Raw genomic sequence first — 23,549 nt, forward strand, 5'->3', positions numbered from 1 at the left:
TGGGGAAAAAAGGGAAAATCATAAAAGAAAGGGAATTCGCGAATGAGCTCAAACTGTGGCTCACAACCAAGGAAAATATAAGATGGTTTTCCATTGTGATTGAATAATGGACAAAAATATTCTGTTATTGTTAAGTTACTTATTTTATCTTTGTTTACATTGCAGCCAAGGGGTTTCAACTAAATTACATCCAAGAACCTAGACAGCAACTTTGAAACTATTCTTAGCCATTCTTCCAAAGACCATTCATTGACCAGGCCCAGGCTGGGGGAGCATGGCCCTGTGCTAAATGCAATGAGGCTCCTGACCGCCAGCGGCTTACATTCCAGACCTGAGGACTCTTAAGACAACTGGTCACACGGAAACTCCTCATTCCCCTCCAGGCAGGGATCTGACATGACACCTGTCACCCTCTCCCAGTAACCAGTCTATCAAGGCCTGTCTCAGCAGCATGAAAGGCTATGCTTGACGTCAACTAAAGGGTACTTTCATTTTATCTAACACCGTGGGCCCTCTGACTGTGTCTCCTGCTTTGCTTTCAGGTAGGACATTTTCCACCTGTCTGGATATCTGCACAGGCATTTGTTGACAGTCCATGCTTTGGGGGGAGTAAAGTGATTCCTGGCTTTGTTTTCTCTTTTACTTGGATATCCTCCCCTACTTATTTCAGCTGGTTGCACAATATTGTGGGGAACCATATAAAGTCCCTTGGGGGATGAGGGAGGGGATAAAAAAGATCTAGAAGAAAATGAAGACTTAGTCATTAATAACTAACTACAATGTACACAGTGCAAAGCAGAAGATGTTAGAGTCTTGTGAGAAATACAAACTACCCTGAAGGATAAGAGCAAAGACAGCTTGTTTCTGGCTGGGAGACTGATGAAGGCTTGATGAAGAGAGGGGTAGTTCACCTGAGAGCCCGAGTAGAGATAAAAGTTCACCTGAAACATTCTGAAGATAACATCTGTTGTTTTTGCCCACCCAGGATTTATTCCCCTTTTTAGTAAAAGCTCTGGATTGTTCTGAGGTAACTGCTCTCAGTCAGTGTGTCCACCTGCTGCATGAGGTTCCAGGTCTAAAACATCAGATCATAGATTCATGGGGACCGATTCAAAATAGTGGGATGTAGTAAGGGTTTGTTCACTGTTTTCAAGAACCATCCAGAATGGTTGTCTGACTCTCTGTGAGGCTACTAATTCTCTATAGAAGAAGGGTAACAGTCCAGCACGGTAGGAAAAACAGTCTCTGGAGGCAGACTGCTTCTACAGCTGGATAATATTTACCAGAAGTTCCTTATTTCTTAAAATGGGAGTAATGGTATCTGCCTTACAGAGATATCATGAAGATGAAACAAGATAATGTATACCAAGTGTCTAGAACAGTGACTGCTACCTAGGAGGTATCGGTGAGTGCATACGTAGCAGTGGTTTTTGTTATTAAAAGATAGAGTGTGGTGTAGAATAACGGCTCCTAAAATTCTGAATATCCCAGACCAATAAACTGTGGGGAGAGGGGGGAAGGTGGGAAAACTGATGGCTAATGTTTAGTCCTTCCAAGGATTTCCTTTTCCATTTGCTGTGACAATCAACTATTTTAAGGAAACTGTTGACTACCACAATTATTTTACAGAAGAAATGGAATCATGACAAAGAGAGCAGATAACAGTAACAATTTGCATAATGAAAACTCACTAGTTTGTTTTAACTCTTCTCATTTCACTACTAGTTAGTGAAAACTGACTCTGAGAACCTTTGGTGTAGTGCATTCAAAAGAGACAGCTAGGGCTTCCCTGGTGGCGCAGTGGTTGGGAATCCGCCTGCCAATGCAGGGGACATGGGTTTGAGCCCTGGTCCAGGAAGACCCCACGTGCCATGGAGCAACTAAGCCCGTGCGCCACGACTGCTGAGTTGGCACTCCAGAGCCCGTGAGCCACAACTACTGAGCCTGCGTGCCACAACTGCTGAAGCCCACACGCCTGGAGGCCATGCTCCACAACAAGAGAAGCCACTGCAGTGAGAGGCCCGCGCACTGCAACGAAGAGTAGCCCCCGCTCACTGCAACTAGAGAAAGCTCGTGCACAGCAATGAAGACCCAACACAGACAAAAATAAATAAATAAAATAAATGAAAGAAGATTGGTTCAAGATGGCGGAGTAGAAGGATGTGCTCTCACTCCCTCTTCCGAGAGCACTGGAATCACAACTAACTGCTGAACAGTCACTGACAGGAAGATACTGGAACTCACCAAAAAAGATACCCCACATCCAAAGACAAAGGAGAAGCCACAGTGAGATGGCAGGAGGGGCGCAATCACAATAAAATCAAATCCCATAACTGCTGGGTGGGTGACACAAACTGGAGAACACTTATACCACAGAAGTCCACCCACTGCAGTGAAGGTTCTGAGCCCCACGTCAGGCTTCCCAACCTGTGGGTCTGGCAACGGGAGGAGGAATTCCTAGAGAATCAGACTTTGAAGGCTAGCAGGATTTGACTGCAGGACTTTGACAGGACTGGGGGAAACAGAGACTCCACTCTTGGAGGGCACACACAAAGTAGTGTGCACATCGGGACCCAGGAGAAGGAACAGTGACCCCATAGAGACTGAACCAGACCCACCTGCTAGTGTTGGAGGGTCTCCTGCAGAGGCGGGGGGTGGCTCTGTCTCACCATGAGGACAAGGACACTGGCAGCAGAAGTTCTGGGAAGTACGCCTTGGCATGAGCCCTCCCAGAGTCCACCATTAGCCCCACCAAAGAGTCTGGGTAGGCTCTAGTGCCGGGTCGCCTCAGGCCAAACAACCAACAGGGAGGGGACCCAGCCCCACCCATCAGTAGACAAGTGGATTAAAGTTATACTGAGCTCTGCCCACCAGAGCAACAGCCAGCTCTACCCACCACCAGTCCAGCCCATCAGGAAACTTCCACAAGCCTCTTTGATAGCCTCATCCACCAGAGGGCAGACAGCAGAAGCAAGAAGAGCCACAATCCTGCAGCCTGTGGAACAAAAACCACATTCACAGAAAGATAGATGAGATGAAAAGGCAGAGGGCTATGTACCAGATGAAGGAACAAGATAAACCCCCAGGAAACACAACTAAATGAAGTGGAGATAGGCAACCTTCCAGAAAAAGAATTCAGAATAATGATAGTGAAGATGATCCAGGACCTCGGAAAAAGAATGGAGGCAAAGATTGAGAAGATGCAAGAAATGTTCAACAAAGATCTAGAAGAATTAAAGAACAAACAAACAGAGGTGAACAATACAATAACTGAAATGAAAAACACACTAGAAAGAATCAATAGCAGAAAAACTGAGGCAGAAGAACTGATAAGAGACCTGGAAGACAGAATGGTGGAATTCACTGCTGCGGAACAGAATAAAGAAAAAAGAATGAAAAGAAATGAAGACAGCCTAAGAGACTTCTGGGACAACATTAAACGCAACAACATTCTCATTATAGGGGTCCCAGAAGGAGGAGAGAGAGAGAAAGGACCCAAGAAAATGTTTCAAGAGATTATAATTGAAAACTTCCCTAACGTGGGAAAGGAAACAGCCACCCAAGTCCAGGAAGCGCAGAGAGTCCCATACAGGATAAACCCAAGGAGAAACATGCCGAGACACATAGTGATCAAACTGGCAAAAATTAAAGACAAAGAAAAATTATTGAAAGCAGCAAGGGAAAAATGACATATAACGTACAGGGAACTCCCATAAGGTTAACAGCTGATTTCTCAGCAGAAACTCTACAAGCCAGAAGGGAGTGGCATAATATACTTAAAGTGATGAAAGGGAAGAAACTACAACCAAGATTACTCTACCTGGAAAGGATCTCATTCAGATTCGATGGAGAAATCAAAAGCTTTACAGACAAGGAAAAGCTAAGAGAATTCAGCACCACCAAACCAGCTCTACAACAAATGCTAAAGGAACTTCTCTAAGTGGGAAACACAAGAGAAGAAAAGGACCTACAAAAACAAACCCAGAACAATTAAGAAAATGATAATAGGAACATACATATCGATAATTACCTTTAACGAGAATGGATTAAGTGCTCCAACAAAAAGACACAGGCTTGCTGAATGGATACAAAAACAAGACCCATATATATGCTGCCTACAAGAGACCCACTTCAGACCTAGGGACACATACAGACTGAAAGTGAGGGGATGGAAAAAGATATTCCATGCAAATGGAAATCAAAAGAAAGCTGGAGTAGCAATACTCATATCAGATAAAATAGACTTTAAAATAAAGAATGTTATAAGAGACAAGGAAGGACACTACATAATGATCAAGGGATCAATCCAAGAAGAAGATATAACAATTATAGACATATATGCACCCAACATAGGAGCACCTCAATACATAAGGCAACTGCTAACAGCTACAAAAGAGGAAATCGACAGTAACACAATAATAGTGGGGGATTTTAACACCTCACTTACACCAATGGACAGATCATCCAAACAGAAAATTAATAAGGAAACACAAGCTTTAAATGACACAACAGACCAGATAGATTTAATTGATATTTATAGGACATTCCATCCCAAAACAGCAGATTACACTTTCTTCTCAAGTGTGCACGGAACATTCTCCAGGATAGATCACATCTTGGGTCACAAATCAATCCTCAGTAAATCTAAGAAAATTGAAATCATACCAAGCATCTTTTCTGACCACAACGCTATGAGATTAGAAATCAATTACAGGGAAAAAAACCGTAAAAAACACAAACACATGGAGGCTAAACAATATGTTACTAAATAACCAAGAGATCACTGAAGAAATCAAAGAGGAAATCAAAAAATACCTAGAGACAAAAATGAAAACATGACAATCCAAAACTTATGGGATGTGGCAAAAGCAGTTCTAAGAGGGAAGTTTATAGCTATACAAGCCTACCTCAAGAAACAAGAAAAATCTCAAATAAACAATCTAACCTTACACCTAAAGGAACTAGAGAAAGAAGAACAAACAAAACTCAAAGTTAGAAGAAGGAAAGAAATCATAATGATCAGAGCAGAAATAAATGAAATAGAAACAAAGAAAACAATAGCAAAGATCAATAAAACTAAAAGCTGGTTCTTTGAGAAGATAAACAAAATTGATAAACCATTAGCCAGACTCATCAAGAAAAAGACGGAGAGGACTAAAATCAATAAAATTAGAAATGAAAAAGAAGTTACAACAGACACCGCAAAAATACAAAGCATCCTAAGAGACTACTACAAGCAACTTTATGCCAATAAAATGGACAACCTGGAAGAAATGGACAAATTCTTAGAAAGGTATAATCTTTCAAGACTGAACCAGGAAGAAACAGAAAATACGAACAGACCAATCACAAGTAATGAAACTGAAACTGTGATTAAAAATCTTCCAACAAGGGCTTCCCTGGTGGCGCAGTGGTTGAGAGTCCACCTGCCGATGCAGGGGACATGGGTTCGTGCCCCAGTCCGGGAAGATCCCACATGCTACGGAGCGGCTGGGCCCGTGAGCCATGGCTGCTGAGCTTGCGCGTGCGGAGCCTGTGCTCCACAATGGGAGAGGCCACAACAGTGAGAGGCCCGCGTACCGCAAAGAAAAAACCCAAAAAACAAAAAACAAGAAAACAAAACAAAAAAATCTTCCAACAAACAAAAGTCCAGGACCAGATGGCTTCACAGGTGAATTCTATCAAACATTTAGAGAAGAGCTAACACCCATCCTTCTCAAACTCTTCCAAAAATTGCAGAGGAAGGAACACTCCCAAACTCATTCTATGAGGTCACCATCATCCTGATACTAAAACCAGACAAAGATACTACAAAAAAAGAAAATTACAGACCAATATCACTGATGAATAGAGATGCAAAAATCCTCAACAAAATACTAGCAAACAGAATCCAACAACACATTAAAAGGATCATACACCATGATCAGGTGGGATTTATCCCAGGGATGCAAGGATTCTTCAATATACGCAAATCAATCAATGTTATACACCATATTAACAAATTGAAGAAGAAAAACCATATGATCGTATCAAGAGATGCAGAAAAAGCCTTTAACAAAATTCAACACTCATTTATGATTAAAACCCTCTAGAAAGTGGGCATAGAGGGAACCTAGCTCAACATAATAAAGGCCATATATGACAAACCCAAAGCAAACATCATTCTCAATGGTGAAAAACTGAAAGCATTTCTTCTAAGATCAGGAACAAGACAAGGATGTCCACTCTCACCCCTATTACTCAACATAGTTTTGGAAGTCCCAGCCACAGCAATCAGAGAAGAAAAAGAAATAAAAGGAATACAAATTGGAAAAGAAGAAGTAAAACTGTCTAGAGCTAATTAGAAAACTACTAGAGCTAATCAATGAATTTGGTAAAGTTGCAGAATACAAAATTAATGCACAGAAATCTTTTGCATTCCTATACACTAATGATGAAAAATCTGAAAGAGAAATTAAGGAAACACTCCCATTTACCATTGCAACAAAAAGAATAAAATACCTAGGAATAAACCTACTTAGGGAGACAAAAGACCTGTATGCAGAAAACTATAAGATGCTGATGAAAGAAATTAAAGATGATACCAACAGATGGAGAGATATACCATGTTCTTGGATTGGAAGAATCAACATTGTGAAAATGACTATACTACCCAAAGCAATCTACAGATTCAATGCAATCCCTATCGAATTACCAATGGCATTTTTTATGGAATTAGAACAAAAAGTCTTAAAGTTTGTATGGAGACACAAAAGACCCTGAATAGCCAAAGTGGTCTTGAGGGAAAAAAACGGAGCTGGAGGAATCAGACTCCCTGACTTCAGACTATACTACAAAGCTACAGTAATCAAGACAATATGGTACTGGCACAAAAACAGAAATACAGATCAATGCAACAAGACAGAAAGCCCAGAGATAAACCCACGCACATATGGTCAACTAATCTATGACAAAGGAGGCAAGGATATACAATGCAGAAAAGACAGCCTCTTCAGTAAGTGGTGCTGGGAAAACTGGACAGCTACATGTAAAAGAATGAAATTAGAACACTCCCTAACACCATACACAAAAATAAACTCAAAATGGATTAGAGACCTAAATGTAAGACTGGACACTATAAAACTCTTAGAGGAAAACTTAGGAAGAACACTCTTTGACATAAATCACAACAAGATCTTTTTTGATCCACCTCCTAGAGTAATGGAAATAAAAACAAAAATAAACAAATGGGACCTAATGAAACTTGAAGCTTTTGCACAGCAAAGGAAACCAAAAACCAGATGAAAAGACAATCCTCAAAATGGGAGAAAATATTTGCAAAGGAATCAACGGACAAAGGATTAATCTCCAAATATGTAAATACCTCATGCAGCTCAATATTAAAAAAACAAACAATCCAGTCCAAAAATGGGTAGACGACCTAAATAGACATTTCTCCAAAGAAGACATACAGATGGCCAAGAAGCAAATGAAAAGCTGCTCAACATCACTATTATTAGAGAAATGCAAATCAAAACTACAATGAGGTATCACCTCACACCAGCTGGAATGGGCATCATCAGAAAATCTACAAACAACAAATGTTGGAGAGGGTGTGGAGAAAAGGGTACCGTCTTGCACTGTTGGTGGGAATGTAAATTGATACAGCCACTATGGAGAACAGTATGGAGGTTCCTTAGACAACTAAAAATAGAATTACCATATGACCCAGCAATCCCACTACTGGGCATATACCCAGAGAAAACCATAATTTAAAAAGACACATGCACCCCAATGTTCATTGCAGCACTATTTACAATAGCCAGGTCATGGAATCAATGTAAATGCCCATCGACAGACGAATGGATAAAGAAGAGGTGGTACATATATATAATGGAATATTACTCAGCCATAAAAAGGAACGAAATTGGGTCATTTGTAGAGACGTGGATGGATCTAGAGACTGTCATACAGAGTGAAGTAAGTCAGAAAGAGAAAAACAAATATCATATATTAACGCATATATGTGGAATCTAGAAAATGGTACAGATGAACTGGTTTGCAGGGCAGAAATTGAGACACAGATGTAGAGAACAAACATATGGACACCATGGGGGGAAAGTGGAGTGGTGATGGTGGTGGTGGGATGAATTGGGAGATTGGGATTGACATGTATACACTGATGTGTATAAAATGGATGACTAATAAGAACCTGCCTTATAAAAAAATAAAATTAAAAAAAATTTTTTTAAATAATAAAATAAAATTTAAAAAAAGAGATAGCTAAGTTCATAGTCTAATTCTGTACATTTCTATGTATATGACTATGGATAGTTTACTTCACTAAGCATTGTTATTCTCATCTGTAAAATGGGGATACGATGCTTCCTTCACAGGGCTCTTAAGGATTAGATCTGATGTGTGTAAAGTATGGTTAGGGTCAGACACACACCTAAGGCAGCTAGTAGAGTTATCATTGATAGATAACTTTAGATGCTGTATTCGAATGTCTAAACACAATACCAAAATTCTATGTTTAAAGCTACAAGAATGTTATTAAAAAGAAACATATATAAAGAAATCCAAAGTCGTTCTTTCATTTGGTAAAAACATCATCCATGACAGCCTTGAAGGGGTCATAGGATGAAAGCAATGAGTTAAGTGTATGGTAATAAATTTACTCACACAATAAGGACCAAGGTTTTTAAAAAATAATTTTCTCTTTGTAGCATTATTCTAAGCTTAGAACCTAAATCTGTTAAGTGTAAAGAATCTGCAACAAACTGAACCATTTTGTTCTGAAAGAATAAGCACTTGATTAAAAACTGAAGAATATCTTAGAGGTTAAGATTTTGCTGCACTAATTTCAAGTCAGGGCCCACTCATGTTCACAGCTAGTAAAAACAGGCCAAGAAAGAGAAATGACATAAAGAGAGAAAAGCAAAAACCAGAAAAAAAGTGAAAAATATAAATGTAAGACACTTTGCAGTGCATAAAAATTGAGAGTAAATTCTCAAGGACATTTTTCTCACAAGTCTTGAAAACTCTCCACTGCTGAATTTTCAGACATCATAATAAGAACAATTAAAATATAACAAAATGTTTCCTGGGCAAAATGGGGGGGCGGGGATGAATTTTTAAAGAAGAGGAAAAGTTATAGCATATTTCTTTAAGAATAAGTTTGTTTAATAAAAAAATTACATATCTATTGCTTATAGAAATTGCATTGGTATTTCTGATATATTTACCCTTAGGAATCATTCTGACAGTACATTTAAGTTTTCCAGATGTTTTTACCTGTCTTCCTACCAAAGCAACAAAACCATGTTTAAAATGTAAAATGTGATAACAATGATAGGTGGCAGTTATTCCCCAGATGGGCTCAGAAGTAGCTCTAATAAAAATACATGTATTAAATAGTAAGAGGATTAAGTTATTCCAGTTATAAAATAAATAAGTCATGTGGATATAATATACAGCATGGAGAATATAGTCAATAATATTATAATAATTTTGTATGGTGACAGATGGTAACTATATTTGTGGTAATCATTCTGTAATGTATAAAAATATTGAGTCACTATGTAGTACACCTGAAACTAATATAATAAATCAATTATATTGCAATTAAAAAAATGTATAAATAGTGGTAGCTGCATCAACTTCATTTAATCCCATCTGTTTTATTTATATTATAGATTAGTTACAAAACACCTCTCAACAGCTACCTATTTAAGAAAGTTACTACATACATGATGGAAGGATAAACAGAATTCACTTTTTCAAGGAAACATTCTGCTATTGTGTGTGTAATTCTGCTATTCTGTATTGTGTGTATGTGTGTGTGTGTGTAAATACTAATACTAGTAGCAAATATTGGTAGTGTGCATGAGAGAGAAAATTGTTTGATATTAAGATAATCATACAGAAAAGGTGTTTTAAAAAATGTTACATATGTCATTTCCTTTCATAAGCCTTTTGCCAGCATATACATGTGGTCAATGGGCCAACATAAACTTGTAACATTGTCTTCCAAATTATGTCAACAGAGATTTCAAATTATAACTGTTACATTTCTAAGGAATCCTTTAGATACTTTTAGAAACAAACATACAATTACTAATAAATTATTCACTCTTCAGAGGCAAAAAGAAAATAGAACCATGATGTCCTTTGTTTGCTGACTGAAAATCTTGAGAACTGTTTTCATTTTCACTTCCTGCTGGTACTGTTTGATCTAATAAGATCTCCCAGTCAAATGTATAAGAAAAAATATACACACCAACGTGCACGTACAGGCAAATATATATGGAGAGCAACACTGAAGCCTCTCAGTGCTACCTGAGGCACTTTAAAGACAACCAGTTAATGACAGTCTAATTTTGTGGAAGTCAACGAAAAATCCTTTTTTTTTTGACCCCCGTCATCGCAGGAATGGTCATTTGTTTCACGACAATTTTCATTATTATCTGAATACCACTTTATTTAAAACTCTGTCTACAGAGTCAGGAAATGAACAGTTTGTCCCCAGGTAGCTCTTCATCTTATGTCAAGACAGAAGAAAAATTACTTTTCAGGAAATCAGCTATATCTGCATTCTGATGTCAAGTTTTACTAATATAATTTTGAATGGACTGGTTTTTTTCCTTTGTTTTCTTTCTTTTGGTGATATAGTACAGTTACATGAAGAACATTTATTTAGGTTGAATCAATTGCTCTCTCCCTAGATATGTCTCAATATCTAGTTTAGTTTCTTTCAAAACTTATGATTCTGTAAGTCATCTTATTTCTCTATTTTTTTCAAACTTATTGGTTGTATAGCTACTTAAATCATATTTTCTATAGGTTCTTTGTTTTCCTGGCACCCTTTTTAATGATCAGTAAGGATTAACTGGACTTGTAGAATCTTCCATAGCTTCCTTGAAAACTAGATGATTTTATGAATTCCTATGCTACTTTATATGCACATATTCTCTACTAGACTGAAGTACTCTGAAGGCAAGGATCCAAACTGATTTCATTTGAGGAGCCCCAAGTCCTTGTATTCAGGCATGAAATACTTACTGAGGAAGTGAATAAGGAGAAAAAAAGAAAAGAAGGAAGGAAGGAAGAAAGGAAGGAAGGAAGGAAAGAAAGAAGGAAGAAAGGAAGGAGGGACGGAAGGAAGGAAGGAAGGAAGGGAGGGAGGGAGGGAGGGAGGAAGGAAGGAAGGAAGGAAATGTGGTTTTTTTTTTCACCCCATTTGAAGTTAACAAAAGATTAAAAAGCACAAATGGTAGTGGCTGCCACTTACTCAGTTTTATTTTCCTATCTACCTTTGGTCACTCTTACAGAAAATCGGGTGGATTATGTACAAACATTGGCACTGATGGAACACTGGTTTCACCTGTCTTCACAATAGACTAATCAATATTAGCAAAATGACTCAAATGAGGGACCATGATATACCATTCCTGTTCATTTTACAAACTTAAAAACAACCTAAGTTTAAAAATAATCAGCAGTCTTTCTTTTAAATAAAATAATTCCTTGGTTTGGTATATTGTAGAATACTTAACTATCTTCAGTCATAAAGAATTCATCATATGAAAATAAATAAGCTTATGTTATATGCAAGTAAACACCTACCCTGAACAAAGAGGACATTCATTTCTTGTATGCATTTATACATTTATACTGATAAGCACACTGTTCAATATTGTAACTTTTCTTAAATCAGAAGCACCTGTTGACACATGATATAGCTGTGTAATTTTGGTAAGATAACGTGACTTCTCTTTCTGAAATAAAACCCCACCAGTGCTGGAATTGAGTGCCGTGTGAATGGGAGGGATGTAACAGGAAGCAAAATCAGAGCAGTAAATAGAAGACTTCCTATTAGAAACATAAATCCTGGTTCCACTTTCTAGAGACTGTTTTTCCAGGGAATAATAAAAAATAATGAAGTGAAGAAGTTGGTAAAATATTTTTGCCTGTTCCCAAGTCCAAAATAAATTGTATATCATGTGGGATAGTAATTAGAAACTAAACCAAAACCACCATCTACATTTGGCTCCCGAAGACTCAGGTTATAGCATTGATTAAAAGTACCTGGATACCTTGGCTGATACCAAGATCCCAGTTGTGCTTAGTGAAAAACACAGTTACCAATGTGCACAGGTGGACTTAAGAGTTTCCTTGGCTCAGACATAGCAAGGTGATGTCCATCTGGGGATTTTTATTTCTGTTCATACTCTAGACAGAGCCCAAAAGGAGATGAGCCAGTGATTGACTGAGTCTGCCTACAAAGAGAACCCCAAGAAGATTTCAGCAGAGTAATCTTCTTCTGTAGGCTTATGAAACAACCCTGTTAGTATGATTTTTCTAAAGAAAGCCCAGTCAAAGGTTACAGAAGTGGTTTGTGCTTCACCCTCTCTAAATGACTTGCAAATTTATTCAAACACAATATGAGGAGATGCGTTATTTGTTGAAATAACTGTCTGCAGTGTCCTGCACAAAAGGGTGAGGTACATCAAGCAGAAATGTGGACAGAAATACGTTGGTTTAGAAACCCATAAATCCTTATTTGAATCTGCCAACCTGAAAGCCACATAGAGCCTGGATAAACTATTTTTCCTAAATGCTACATCTGATTAAGCCATACCATTAAATGACAGCTGAACTTTAACATTAATATGATATTATTTAAATAACCACATGATTTTTTTTTACACTAAAAATGATGAATGATTTCTGGACAGCTCAACTGACATAAAGCGGGAGGACTCTTTAATGAGATTTGACAAAATGGAGACATATGCAGAATATTCGTTACAGCTCACATTGCAGGGGCCCTCCCAGGGAAGCAATAGAGAATTTCCCCCTTTTTTTCTTTTTTATTGTTTATATGCACTGAAGCATTCCTTTCAATCGCCACTTCTATGTGGATTTTGAATTTTTCTAGGTCGTTTACATATTACCCCTAATCAGAGAATTTGGTGGTTTATGGTTTTGAATTGGGGACTGTGGGTGTAGGAAAAGGGGTGGCGTGTGGAGTTGTGTCAGCGTGGGCTGGAAGTGTCCCAGGAACTTAACCTTGCTCCTGAGTAGCCTGATAGGGAAACCACATCACTACATTGGCCTATAGAAGACTAAGTGACCATACCTTTGACTGATTCTTATGCAATCAATCTCTAACACAGCAAACATACTTTTAGCAAATTATTATACATGGATACATGATCAGAGAAGACTGTACTTATTTTCAAATAGCTGTCACTATAGCATCAATGATAAATAAGATTCTCTTTTTAAAATTCCAATTAAGCGATTCTAGAGGCGATTCTCAACATTGCTCATTCATATTTCTACCCACAGTTCCAAACTGAAGGTTATGCTAGATGATAGTCTTATTTGGTAGATTCTGAATGCAGTAATTCCATGCTGAATATACCTAAGTCAAAAATGACCCCAATTTTCGGAACAATGAAAACATTTCTCACTCCCCTCCAAAATTACAGAACGCAGAATGTTACCTACATGCATTCATTTACTTTCACATACTCTCCCAAATATCTTCCATCAATCAAAGGTTAGTTTCACATATAAAACATTAACATTTGTTTGCCCACACATGTGACTGCACACTATTCAGATACTCTTTAAATTTAAAAAATCTTTTTTAAGTATACATAAACTCAGAATGTTTCCCCAGACTCTCTTAAAAAAGAAATGAAAACAAAGCAACAGAGGGCAACGCTAATACCAAGTGTGCTCCCGGTACTGCAGGCCACCATTCCCTCTACAGCAAGGAGGCTATCAAAATAGAAAATAAAATCAGTCTGCTCCTGCCATGGGGCCTTCCTCAGGCTATGAAAAAATACTTCATGTCTAACCCTAATTTTTTCCATAGCTTGAGGTAACCCCACAAGCTCAAACCTTCTCTCTAATCTAAGTTACTCAGTGTGTGTCCCTGTCCAAACAAGAGTTAATATCAGTGCTTTGTCATTTCAAAAGGGTCTTGACACAGGGTACTAAGAGCAGAAGCTTGCATGCCTGGAACATGCCTGGTTGCAACGAGATGAAAAATATACTTAAAAAAAAAGTAAGAGAGAGAGAGGAAGATAAGTCCCTACCTGGCTCTTACCTTCTCAACATCCCTGTCAGAACCCTGGAGCTTTTCCCCAAGTTAGCATCTGTTTCCCGAAGCTAGGAGGAGAAAAGCAGCATTAAAACAGAACAAAATGAAACTTCATGGAATTAGATTATTTTTAATCTAATCTGGCAAACAATAATTTTCTTTCATGATGGAAAATCCAATTCATAAAAAAATGCTTAAATACTTTAAAATACATTTTTGACACCTACATTATCTCCGAAAATTCTTAGATTTAGAAAATTACATATACTAGATAACCCCAGGAGCTTTAAATTGGATACTTGAACAGGATATAAAAGCAAATATCTCACAGGCTGACAAAGTTTAATTTATTTCTGGTAATTAATTAATATTTTCACCCTATGAATGCACACAGTCCTAGAGATATAAATGGAAGCAAAATGAATTGAGGGAAGATGAGATCAATATTTTTTAGCTTTTGCTCTGAAAGACCTGACATACCACAAAATCTTCCTCAGTGATCTTCTCCTTAGATATAACGCTAAATAAAATATCTACCTGGGGGCATTCTGGGATGGAGGCATAAAGAGTCAGCTTATTCCTTCTCCATCCCACATTCCCTTCACCCCCACTCTATATCCCTCTTTCACCCTAGCCATTTTTACACGTGCTTACACCAATGTAATTGTTACTGTCTATGCACATGCCCAAGACGTTTTACTTATTTATTTTTTTGTCTTTTCATTTACTGAATTTGTGAAAAGATTGTAGCACTTCTACTTACTCTTTCACGTGCTCTCTGTATCTTTTCTCTGTCATGACTGAGGTTTTCCAACATCTCCTGGCCAATTTGTTCTATGGACAAGAAAATTTGAGTTAGGAAAGATGACTTTGGGTGCAAATGCAAAAAAAAAAAACTTCAGAAGTACCAAAAGGACAACAGGCACAGAATTTACAGAATGCTCATGATCAATATAAAAAAACAACAGATTATTAAGACCCCGACACCCTCCTAACCTAGCTCTTCCATAATCCACTTGAACTGCAATTTTATTCATTGGAAGAAAATATCTGTCCTAACTTTCTCACAAAATTTTTGTTATAGTCAAATAAGATAACCTAACTAAAAATGTTTTTTTTTTTTTTTTTTTTTTGTTACACGGGCCTCTCACTGTTGTGGTCTCTCCCCTTGCGGAGCACAGGCTCCGGACGCACAGGCTCAGCGGCCATGGCTCACAGACCCAGCCGCTCCGCGGCATGTGGGATCTTCCCGGACCGGGGCACGAACTCGTGTCCCCTGCATCGGCAGGCGGACTTTCAACCACTGCGCCACCAGGGAAGCCCACTAAAAATGTTTTGAAAGCTATAGGGTACCACACAAATGCACATAATTGTATAGTACCCAAGAATCAATACACTCAATGAATAATCACTGAGGCCCTACTCTGCGCCAGCAGTAGATGTTGGGGACATGGCCAGTGACCAAGATCAAGCCCTTCCACTCACAAACTCCCGAGCTAATAGAGATGATTTAGCAGTTAAAGGATAAATGTTACATTAGAGTTCATATTTCATGGCACATCAAAAAAAGGACTGTATATTCCTTTCATGATAGAAAAATCCAAATAATAAGAATTGCTTAAATACAATAACATAAATTATATTTTTGACACCTATACAAACTGAAAATTCTTCCTAGGATAGTACATTCCTCATACATTATCTCCTCTCAGATTGACGTTAGTTTTTTATTACTAACTCCATACAATTTATCCTTAAGGTAAAATTGGATAAGATATGTGGTTCCCAGTAAAGGCATCATAAAAATGGAAGATGACACCAATAATGGAGAAGTATGAAACAACTAGAGTTGCATTTTTCTTTCTTTGCATAACAATTGCAATATTCAATTTTGTCATACTATTAGGTATTACCATGACATTAAATTCCTTTAATCAATATAACATAGCAATTTTAGAGTGTCCTTGTCCCTGCGGTGAGCCACAGCCGCCTCCCACCTCTGCAGGAGACCCTCCAACACTAGCAAACAAGGAGGATATTTGCTCTAGCCTGGAGGAATCAGATAAGACTTCCTGGAGAAATTGGGATTAGGTCTGTAAGAAGAGGTGAAATTCATATAAGCGGTTAGGAAGAAAGACTAAAACATTTCAGACCTGGAAGAAACCTCCATCCTCAGGGGCTTGGAGAAGGCTCTCTTGGAACCTGTGTGGAGGGTGTGGCCTGAGCAGATTATCTGAATCCCAATGTTGCTCTGAATTTGTGTTCAAGATTCGAGAAGATTAGGATTGCTAAGGGTCTTGGCGCTCCAGCCGGGTGTCAGGCCAGAGCCTCTTCAGGACATTGGTCCACCAGAGACCTCCTGGCCCCATGTAATATCAAATGGCAAAAGCTCTCCCAGAGATCTGTATCTCAACACTAAGACCCAGCTCCGCTCAACGACCAGCAAGCTACAGTGCTGGACACCCTGTGCCAAACAACTAGCAAGATAGGAACACAACCCCAGCCATTAGCAGAGAGGCTGCCTAAAATCATAATAAGGTCACAGACACCCCAAAACAACCATTGGATGTGGTCCTGCCACCAGAAAGACAAGATCCAGCCTCATCCACCAGAACACAGGCACCAGTCCCCTCCACCACGAAGCCTACACAACCCACTGAACCAACCTTACCCACTAGGAGCAGACACCAAAAACAACGGGAAGTATGAACCTGCAGCCTGCGAAAAGGAGACCCCAAACATCGTAAGTTAAGCAAAATGAGAAGACAGAGAAATACACAGCAGATGAAGGAGCGAGGTAAAAACCCACCAGACCAAACAAATGAAGAGGAAATAGGCAGTCTACCTGAAAAAGAATTCAGAGTAATGATAGTAAAGATGATCCAAAAGCTTGGAAATAGAATGAAGAAAATACAAGAAAGGTTTAACAAGGATCTAGAAGAACTAAAGAGCAAACAAACAATGAAGAACAACACAATAAAAGAAATTTAAAATTCTCTGGAAGGAATCAAGAGCAGAATAACTGAGGCAGAAGAAAGGATAAGTGACCTGGAAGATAAAATAGTGGAAATAACTACTGCAGAGCAGAATAAAGAAAAAAGAATGAAAAGAATTGACGACAGTCTCAGAGACCTCTGGGACAACATTAAATGAACCAACATTCAATTATAGGGGTCCCAGAAGAAGAAGAGGAAAAAAAGGGGACTGAGAAAATATTTGAAGAGATTACAGTTGAAAACTTCCCTAGTATGGGAAAGGAAATAGTTAATCAAGTCCAGGAAGTGCAGAGAGTCCCATACAGGATAAATCCAAGGAGAAACATGCCAAGACACATACTAATCAAACTATCAAAAATTAAATACAAAGAAAAAATATTAAAAGCAGCAAGGGAAAAGCAACAAATAACATACAAGGGAGTCCCCAAAAGGTTATCAGCTGATCTTTCAGCAGAAATTCTGCAAGCTAGAAGGGAGTGGCAGGACATACTTAAAGTGATGAAAGGGAAATATCTACAACCAAGATTACTCTACCTAACAAGGATCTCATTCAGATTCGATGGAGAAATTAAAACCTTTACAAAGAAGCAAAAGGTAAGAGAATTCAGCACCACCAAACCAGCTCTACAACAAATGCAAAGGAACTTCTCTAAGCAGGAAACACAAAAGAAGGAAAAGACCTACAATAACAAACCCAAAACTATTTAGAAAATGGTAAAAGGAACATACATATTGATAATTGCCTTAAATGTAAATGGATTAAATGCTCCCACCATAAGACACAGACTGGCTGAATGGATACAAAAACAAGACCCGTATATATGCTGTCTACAAGAGATCCACTTCAGACCTAGGGACACATAGAGACTGAAAGCGATGGGATGGAAAAGATATTCCATGCAAATGGAAATCAAAAGAAAGCTGGAGTAGCATTTCTCATATCAGACAAAATAGACTTTAAAATTAAGACTATTATAAGAGACAAAGAAGGACACTACATAATGATCAAGGGATCGATCCAAGAAGAAGATAAAACAACTGTAAATATTTATGCACCCAACATAGGAGCACCTCAATGTATAAGGCAAATGCTAACAGCCATAAAAGGGGAAATCAGGGCTTCCCTGGTGGCACAGTGGTTGAGAGTCCGCCTGCCAACGCAGGGGACACGGGTTTGTGCCCCGGTCCGGGAAGATCCCACATGCCGTGGAGCAGCTAGTCCCGTGAGCCATGGCCGCTGAGCCTGCGCGTCCGGAGCCTGTGCTCCGCAACGGGAGAGGCCACAATAGTGAGAGGCCCATGAACCGCAAAAAAAAAAAAAAAAAAAAGGGGGAAATCAACAGTAACACAATCATAGTAGGGACTTTAACACCCCACTTTCACCGATGGACAGATCATCCAAAATGAAAATAAATAAGGAAACACAAGCTTCAAGTGATGCATTAAACAAGATGGACTTAATTGATATTTATAGGACATTGCATCCAAAAACAATAGAATAAAGTCTTTTCTCAAGTGCTCATGGAACATTCTCCAGGATAGATCATATCTTGGGTCATAAATCAAGCCTTGGTAAATTTAAGAAAATTGAAATCATATCAAGTACAGGAGCTGTAAGTCACTCCCTCAATCTCTTTGCCTCCTGGAAAATATCTTAGCATCCAAAGTACTAACCCCATCTGGCAAAAGAAGAGATATTGGCAAGAGTGCATATATGTCCTGGTCTTAAAAGGCAAATACCATGCATTTGTTGGAAACAGAATTCTTTTTTAATTACTTATTTGCTACTTTCCATTTTAACACTCCACTAAAGAAAATTCCAGGCCAAACACATTAGAAATGTTTATACTTGTAGAATGAAAAAAGTTACATACAGTTTTTTCATTATGTGTTCTCCTACCCCAATCAAAACAAAAGAAGGCAACAAATTAAGAGGGGATTATTTTATGATCATTGTCAATAACCTGCATTGCATGCATGATTTCAAAATTTTTCTATTATGTAAAAATAATCATAAATTCTAAATTTTGATTGCTTTAATAATGTCCAGTTAAATAAAATAGTACAAATATCATTGAAAAAAAAAGAGGGGATTATTTTTAAAATAGACTATTTTTGGACAGAATAGACATTTAGGGATTATTTCATTAAAAAAATTAACATTGTTAAGATTTATTTTTCTTGAACAACTAAGGTGTAAGCACTCACCAACAACACCAATAAAGAAAGAATATAAGATCACAGGCATATACCAATGCAGATGTGATATACTGAATTTAAAGCTTTCAGTTCTTCAAACTTCCATAATACCTTTAGAGTGGGAAGAGCCATACTGCCTCTATTGAAATAATTTGAGAAATCATAAATTTTATAAACATTGTACTTGTTGACTGTGAGGATGTTTTTGAGATTAAGAAACAATGGGAAGCATAAAAGAACATAAAAACTGATGCTATATGCTGGAATTCTACATGTCACAGCATGATAAATGAATTCCTGGAAAGAAAAGTTTCTTCCTGCATTTCTTCTATCCTTTTCACAGGGGTCTTGGGAATCAGTGTGGAAGTACAGCATTCAAGCTTATAAAGTGAGCTTTTGTTTTCACAATTACCCAGAATGAATCATCATATCCTTGATCTAAGGCCCCTTTTACTGGGTCACAAACTGCAAAACGGGTTTCCTCTCCTTTTCAATATATTTTACAGGGGGTGGCGGATAATACAATAGGTATTCAACACTTTGCTGCCCCATAAAGTTATGCAGAAGAACCAGGGAACTACAAATCTAGCAAAATACTTCCTGAAGGACTGGACTGGCATCACAAAAGGTAAGACTTATTTTGAGGAGCTTCTACCACTAAATCATTTCTCTCCATTCATAAAATAATAATGCCACCTGAATAATCATAAGACTGATGTGAATGAACTTAATTTTAAAAAAATTGTTGTATTTGTATTTTGGAGATGAACAGACTAAAATATTTTCTATCAGAAGGCAGAACTGATGAAAGTTCACATCATGGTATAATATAAACATGGCTGAAAGGAGGGAGCCTCAAATATAATTCATCAGAAAATGTTCTATTTGATAAATACAAAATATTAAAAAAGATTTTAGCTATTATGCTATAAAGCTATAAAGCAGAAAAGAATAATCATTCCTTTGCACACTTATATTTAACTTTCTTTTTACAAACTTTATTAAGGATGTGATTTCCAGCAAATTATTTAAAAAGTGAAGACATCTAGTCAAGTCTTCTTTAAAGAACTAAGAGAAGGTAAGATGATTTTCTGGCACTCAAAAACTTCTTAGAAATTTTAGCAGCAGGTAAAAGGCATTCACAGCTATCCAGCTATTCTTTGTATATGGGGACTTCTGTGAAGTGTGGAGTGAACAGAAATACTTAATAGAGGTATTTTTGAAGCATGTGTTTTCATACATATATTGCAGAACACCAACTAGACAGATGCAAAACACCAAGTGATATTCCTAACAATTTGGAGTACTGAATTTTGGACATGGCTCAAGAAATTCTGGCTACTGAGTCTAATAAAAGTAAAAAGTTATTGCTTTGGGAGAGCAAAGTAGCTCACGTATAGCTTTCTCAGGAGGGAGCTGCTCAGAGTGTGACTGGATCAGCCATTCTTTGGCATTTAGCACACCTTCCTGGGCACTGACCTGGGCATCATGCCCTGAGGGGGTAGGTTATCCTCAGTATTGATGCTACTGAGACATGAAGAGTTTTTTGAATTCCCGATCCATGGATAGGTGGGGAAATGGAAAAGACAGTTCTTTTACCATCTTTCATTATTTCACAATTCAAGGCATGTAAAGAACTTCTGCTTCCAATTCAGATGTAGAAAGATACAAATGACCATACTTACAGAAATAAGAAAAACCCAGACAAAATAATTACCATTCTTTTCTGGGAGATATCTAGTATATACAAAGAAGCTCTGATGGATTCTAGAGAGAAACAAGCATTTCATTTATGAGCAAAGAGCTGTGGCAACATTCATACCTACGACCTGGTCTGAGTACAGGCCTCCCATTGAGAGACTTTTCAGGAATAAGGAGAAATCAGTCAAACATCGTCTGAAAAATATAGGCTTACAGAACAGAATGGGATCTGGATGAACTCTAAACACAAAAGCAGATGGCTTGGTTTGATAATTCTCCTCCAATCTCCAAATTTGCCATAGAAGAGGCAGTGGAGAAGGGGCTGGTTAGTAAAGAGAAACCTCATATTCCTACATATTCTTGTGGTGCTTGCATTCTGAGACCCTGTCAGAGTTAAGTCCAAACATGAACCAAGAATCCGGAAAACTGGAGATGGACCCACTCTCAGATCAAATACTGATAAGATTTTTCTTAAAAGGCAGCATAGACACAGGTTGGGGTACACTAATCTCAGATGAATCCAATCTAATTAGAGATTCAGCTCAGCACCAGCTCAACTTAATTTTGGGAAGAATCTGATCAGTCCATTAATCAAATACAAAATAGAATAAAATGCTTCCAAAGGAAAATAAATTCAAAATGTTTGTATTTCAGATTCTACTGTTTTTGTCTTTACACTATGTCAAGAATACTATTACAAGACATGCAAAAAAGCAGGGGAAAAAAGAGAATGATGAATTAAAAACATGGTTTATGAATGTAGACCAACAAATGACTTAGTCATTAAAGTTAACAGATAAAGAGTTTTAAAATAACTTTTATAAGTATGCTAAAGAATTTAAATGAAAAGGTAAATATAATGGTGAAGAGATGTGTTTTTCAGGAAAGAAATAGAAACTCTAAAAGGGAACTGAATGAAACTCCAGAATGGAAAAATACAGCATCTGAAATCAATTCACTGGATGGACCAAAGAGAATATCTTTCACTATACAGGAAGGATCACTGAACTTGAAGACAGGTTAATAGAAATTATACAGTCTGAAGGAGGGAAAGAAGTTTTTTGTGGGGGAGGGGGAAGAACATAGCAACAATAATCTGTGAGATAACAACTAGTTGTCTTACATACGTGCAATTAGATTCCCAGAAAAGAGAGTCTCAGGGACAAACAATGGAATGGAACAAATATTTGAAGAAATAACAGCAAAGACTTTTCAAATTTTATTTTAAAGAAAAGTCATCCCACAGATCAAAGAAGTTCAACAAGCTCTGAGCAAGATAAATACAAAGAAAACCACACCAAGTACATTATAGTCAAATTTCTGAAAACTAAAGGTAAATAAAAAATCTTAAAAGCAGCCATGGATTGGGGGGCAAGACACATTACATTCTGGAAAGCAATAATAAGAATGAGGATTGAATTTTCATCAGAAACAACACAAGAGGGAAATGGAACAATATCCCAAAGTGCTGGGGGAAGAAAAAAGGTCACCCTGGTATTCCATATCTAGCGAAAAATACCTTAAACATAAAACTGAAATAGAGATAATTTTACATAATTGAAAAATGAGAGGATTATCCAGCAAAACTGAGTTACAAGAAATGCTAAAGGAAATTCTTCAGGCTGAAGAGAAACGATACTATATGGAAATGTGCATTACAGAATTTAGACCCATGTAAAGAAAAATAATAACAACATATGTAGAGTAAAATATAAGAAAATCATAGCACAAAAGATGGAGAGGAAGTAAATAGAAGTATGCTGTTGACAGGTTTTAAGTTATATTTGAAGTAGCATAATATTTATTTGAGGTAGACTGTGATAAGTTAGGGATGAAAATTGTAATCCTTGAGCCTCTCTGTCCAATATGGCACTTGCTGGCCACATGAGGCTTTTCAAATTAATTATTTAAAATAATATAAAATTTAAAATTCAGTGTTGGTAGGACCAGTCACATTTCAAAGGCTCAGTAACCACAAATGGCTAATGTTACTGTATTGGAGAATACAGAAATACCATCTTAAAAGGATCTCCAAGTTCCCTTTGTCTTTAATACCCACTAAAAAGAAATACAGACATACTCATTTGTGGTTTGATTTTGGTAAAACACTTCCCTTCTCTGGGCCTCAGTTTCCTTAAACGTAAAATGACAGTTTTGGACTAGATAAATCTCTAGTGCCCCTACTGGACTCAATGATGCTATAAAATCTTAATGCCTCTTTTTCTCTATGGAGCATTTAAGCAAACTAGAGCACAAGGGCCAAATCAGACCCACAAAAGTATTCCACCCTCCTCCCGCCCCTCCCCTAAGACAATGTTGAAGAAATAACAAATAACTCAAACTTAAATGCTTTTAAGCGGGTCATATCCTCTCAGCATACCCAAGTCTACAACTGGACTGTTTCATGTAGTAGCCTGCTTGGCCTCTGAGGACATTTGCATTTACTATGTAGTATAAAATATTTACAAGCACTTTGATGATGACATTACTACAGAAATAATTATACATTTATGTAAACTGAAAGTAAACTTATGTATTCTTAGTAGTAATATAGC

General features: G+C 37.6%; 1 protein-coding gene across 5 annotated transcripts in view; it reads right to left on the minus strand.

Annotated features, from left to right (window-relative positions):
- Positions 1–23,549, minus strand: part of VTI1A (vesicle transport through interaction with t-SNAREs 1A) — a 365,752-nt gene that overhangs the window by 144,162 nt on the left and 198,041 nt on the right. For 3 of the 5 annotated variants that reach the window (XM_060099530.1, XM_060099512.1, XM_060099522.1), the window contains 2 exons: positions 14,862–14,932; positions 14,105–14,166 (listed from right to left, as the gene is read on the minus strand). In XM_060099530.1, the coding sequence (XP_059955513.1) occupies positions 14,105–14,166; positions 14,862–14,932 (133 nt within the window). Of the gene's footprint in view, positions 1–14,093; positions 14,167–14,861; positions 14,933–23,549 lie in introns of all 5 variants that reach the window. The other 2 variants (XM_060099547.1, XM_060099538.1) reach the window with 1 other exon arrangement.

Source organism: Mesoplodon densirostris, chromosome 1 (genome assembly GCF_025265405.1).
Source record: "Mesoplodon densirostris isolate mMesDen1 chromosome 1, mMesDen1 primary haplotype, whole genome shotgun sequence".
NCBI classification, from domain to species: domain Eukaryota; kingdom Metazoa; phylum Chordata; class Mammalia; order Artiodactyla; family Ziphiidae; genus Mesoplodon; species Mesoplodon densirostris.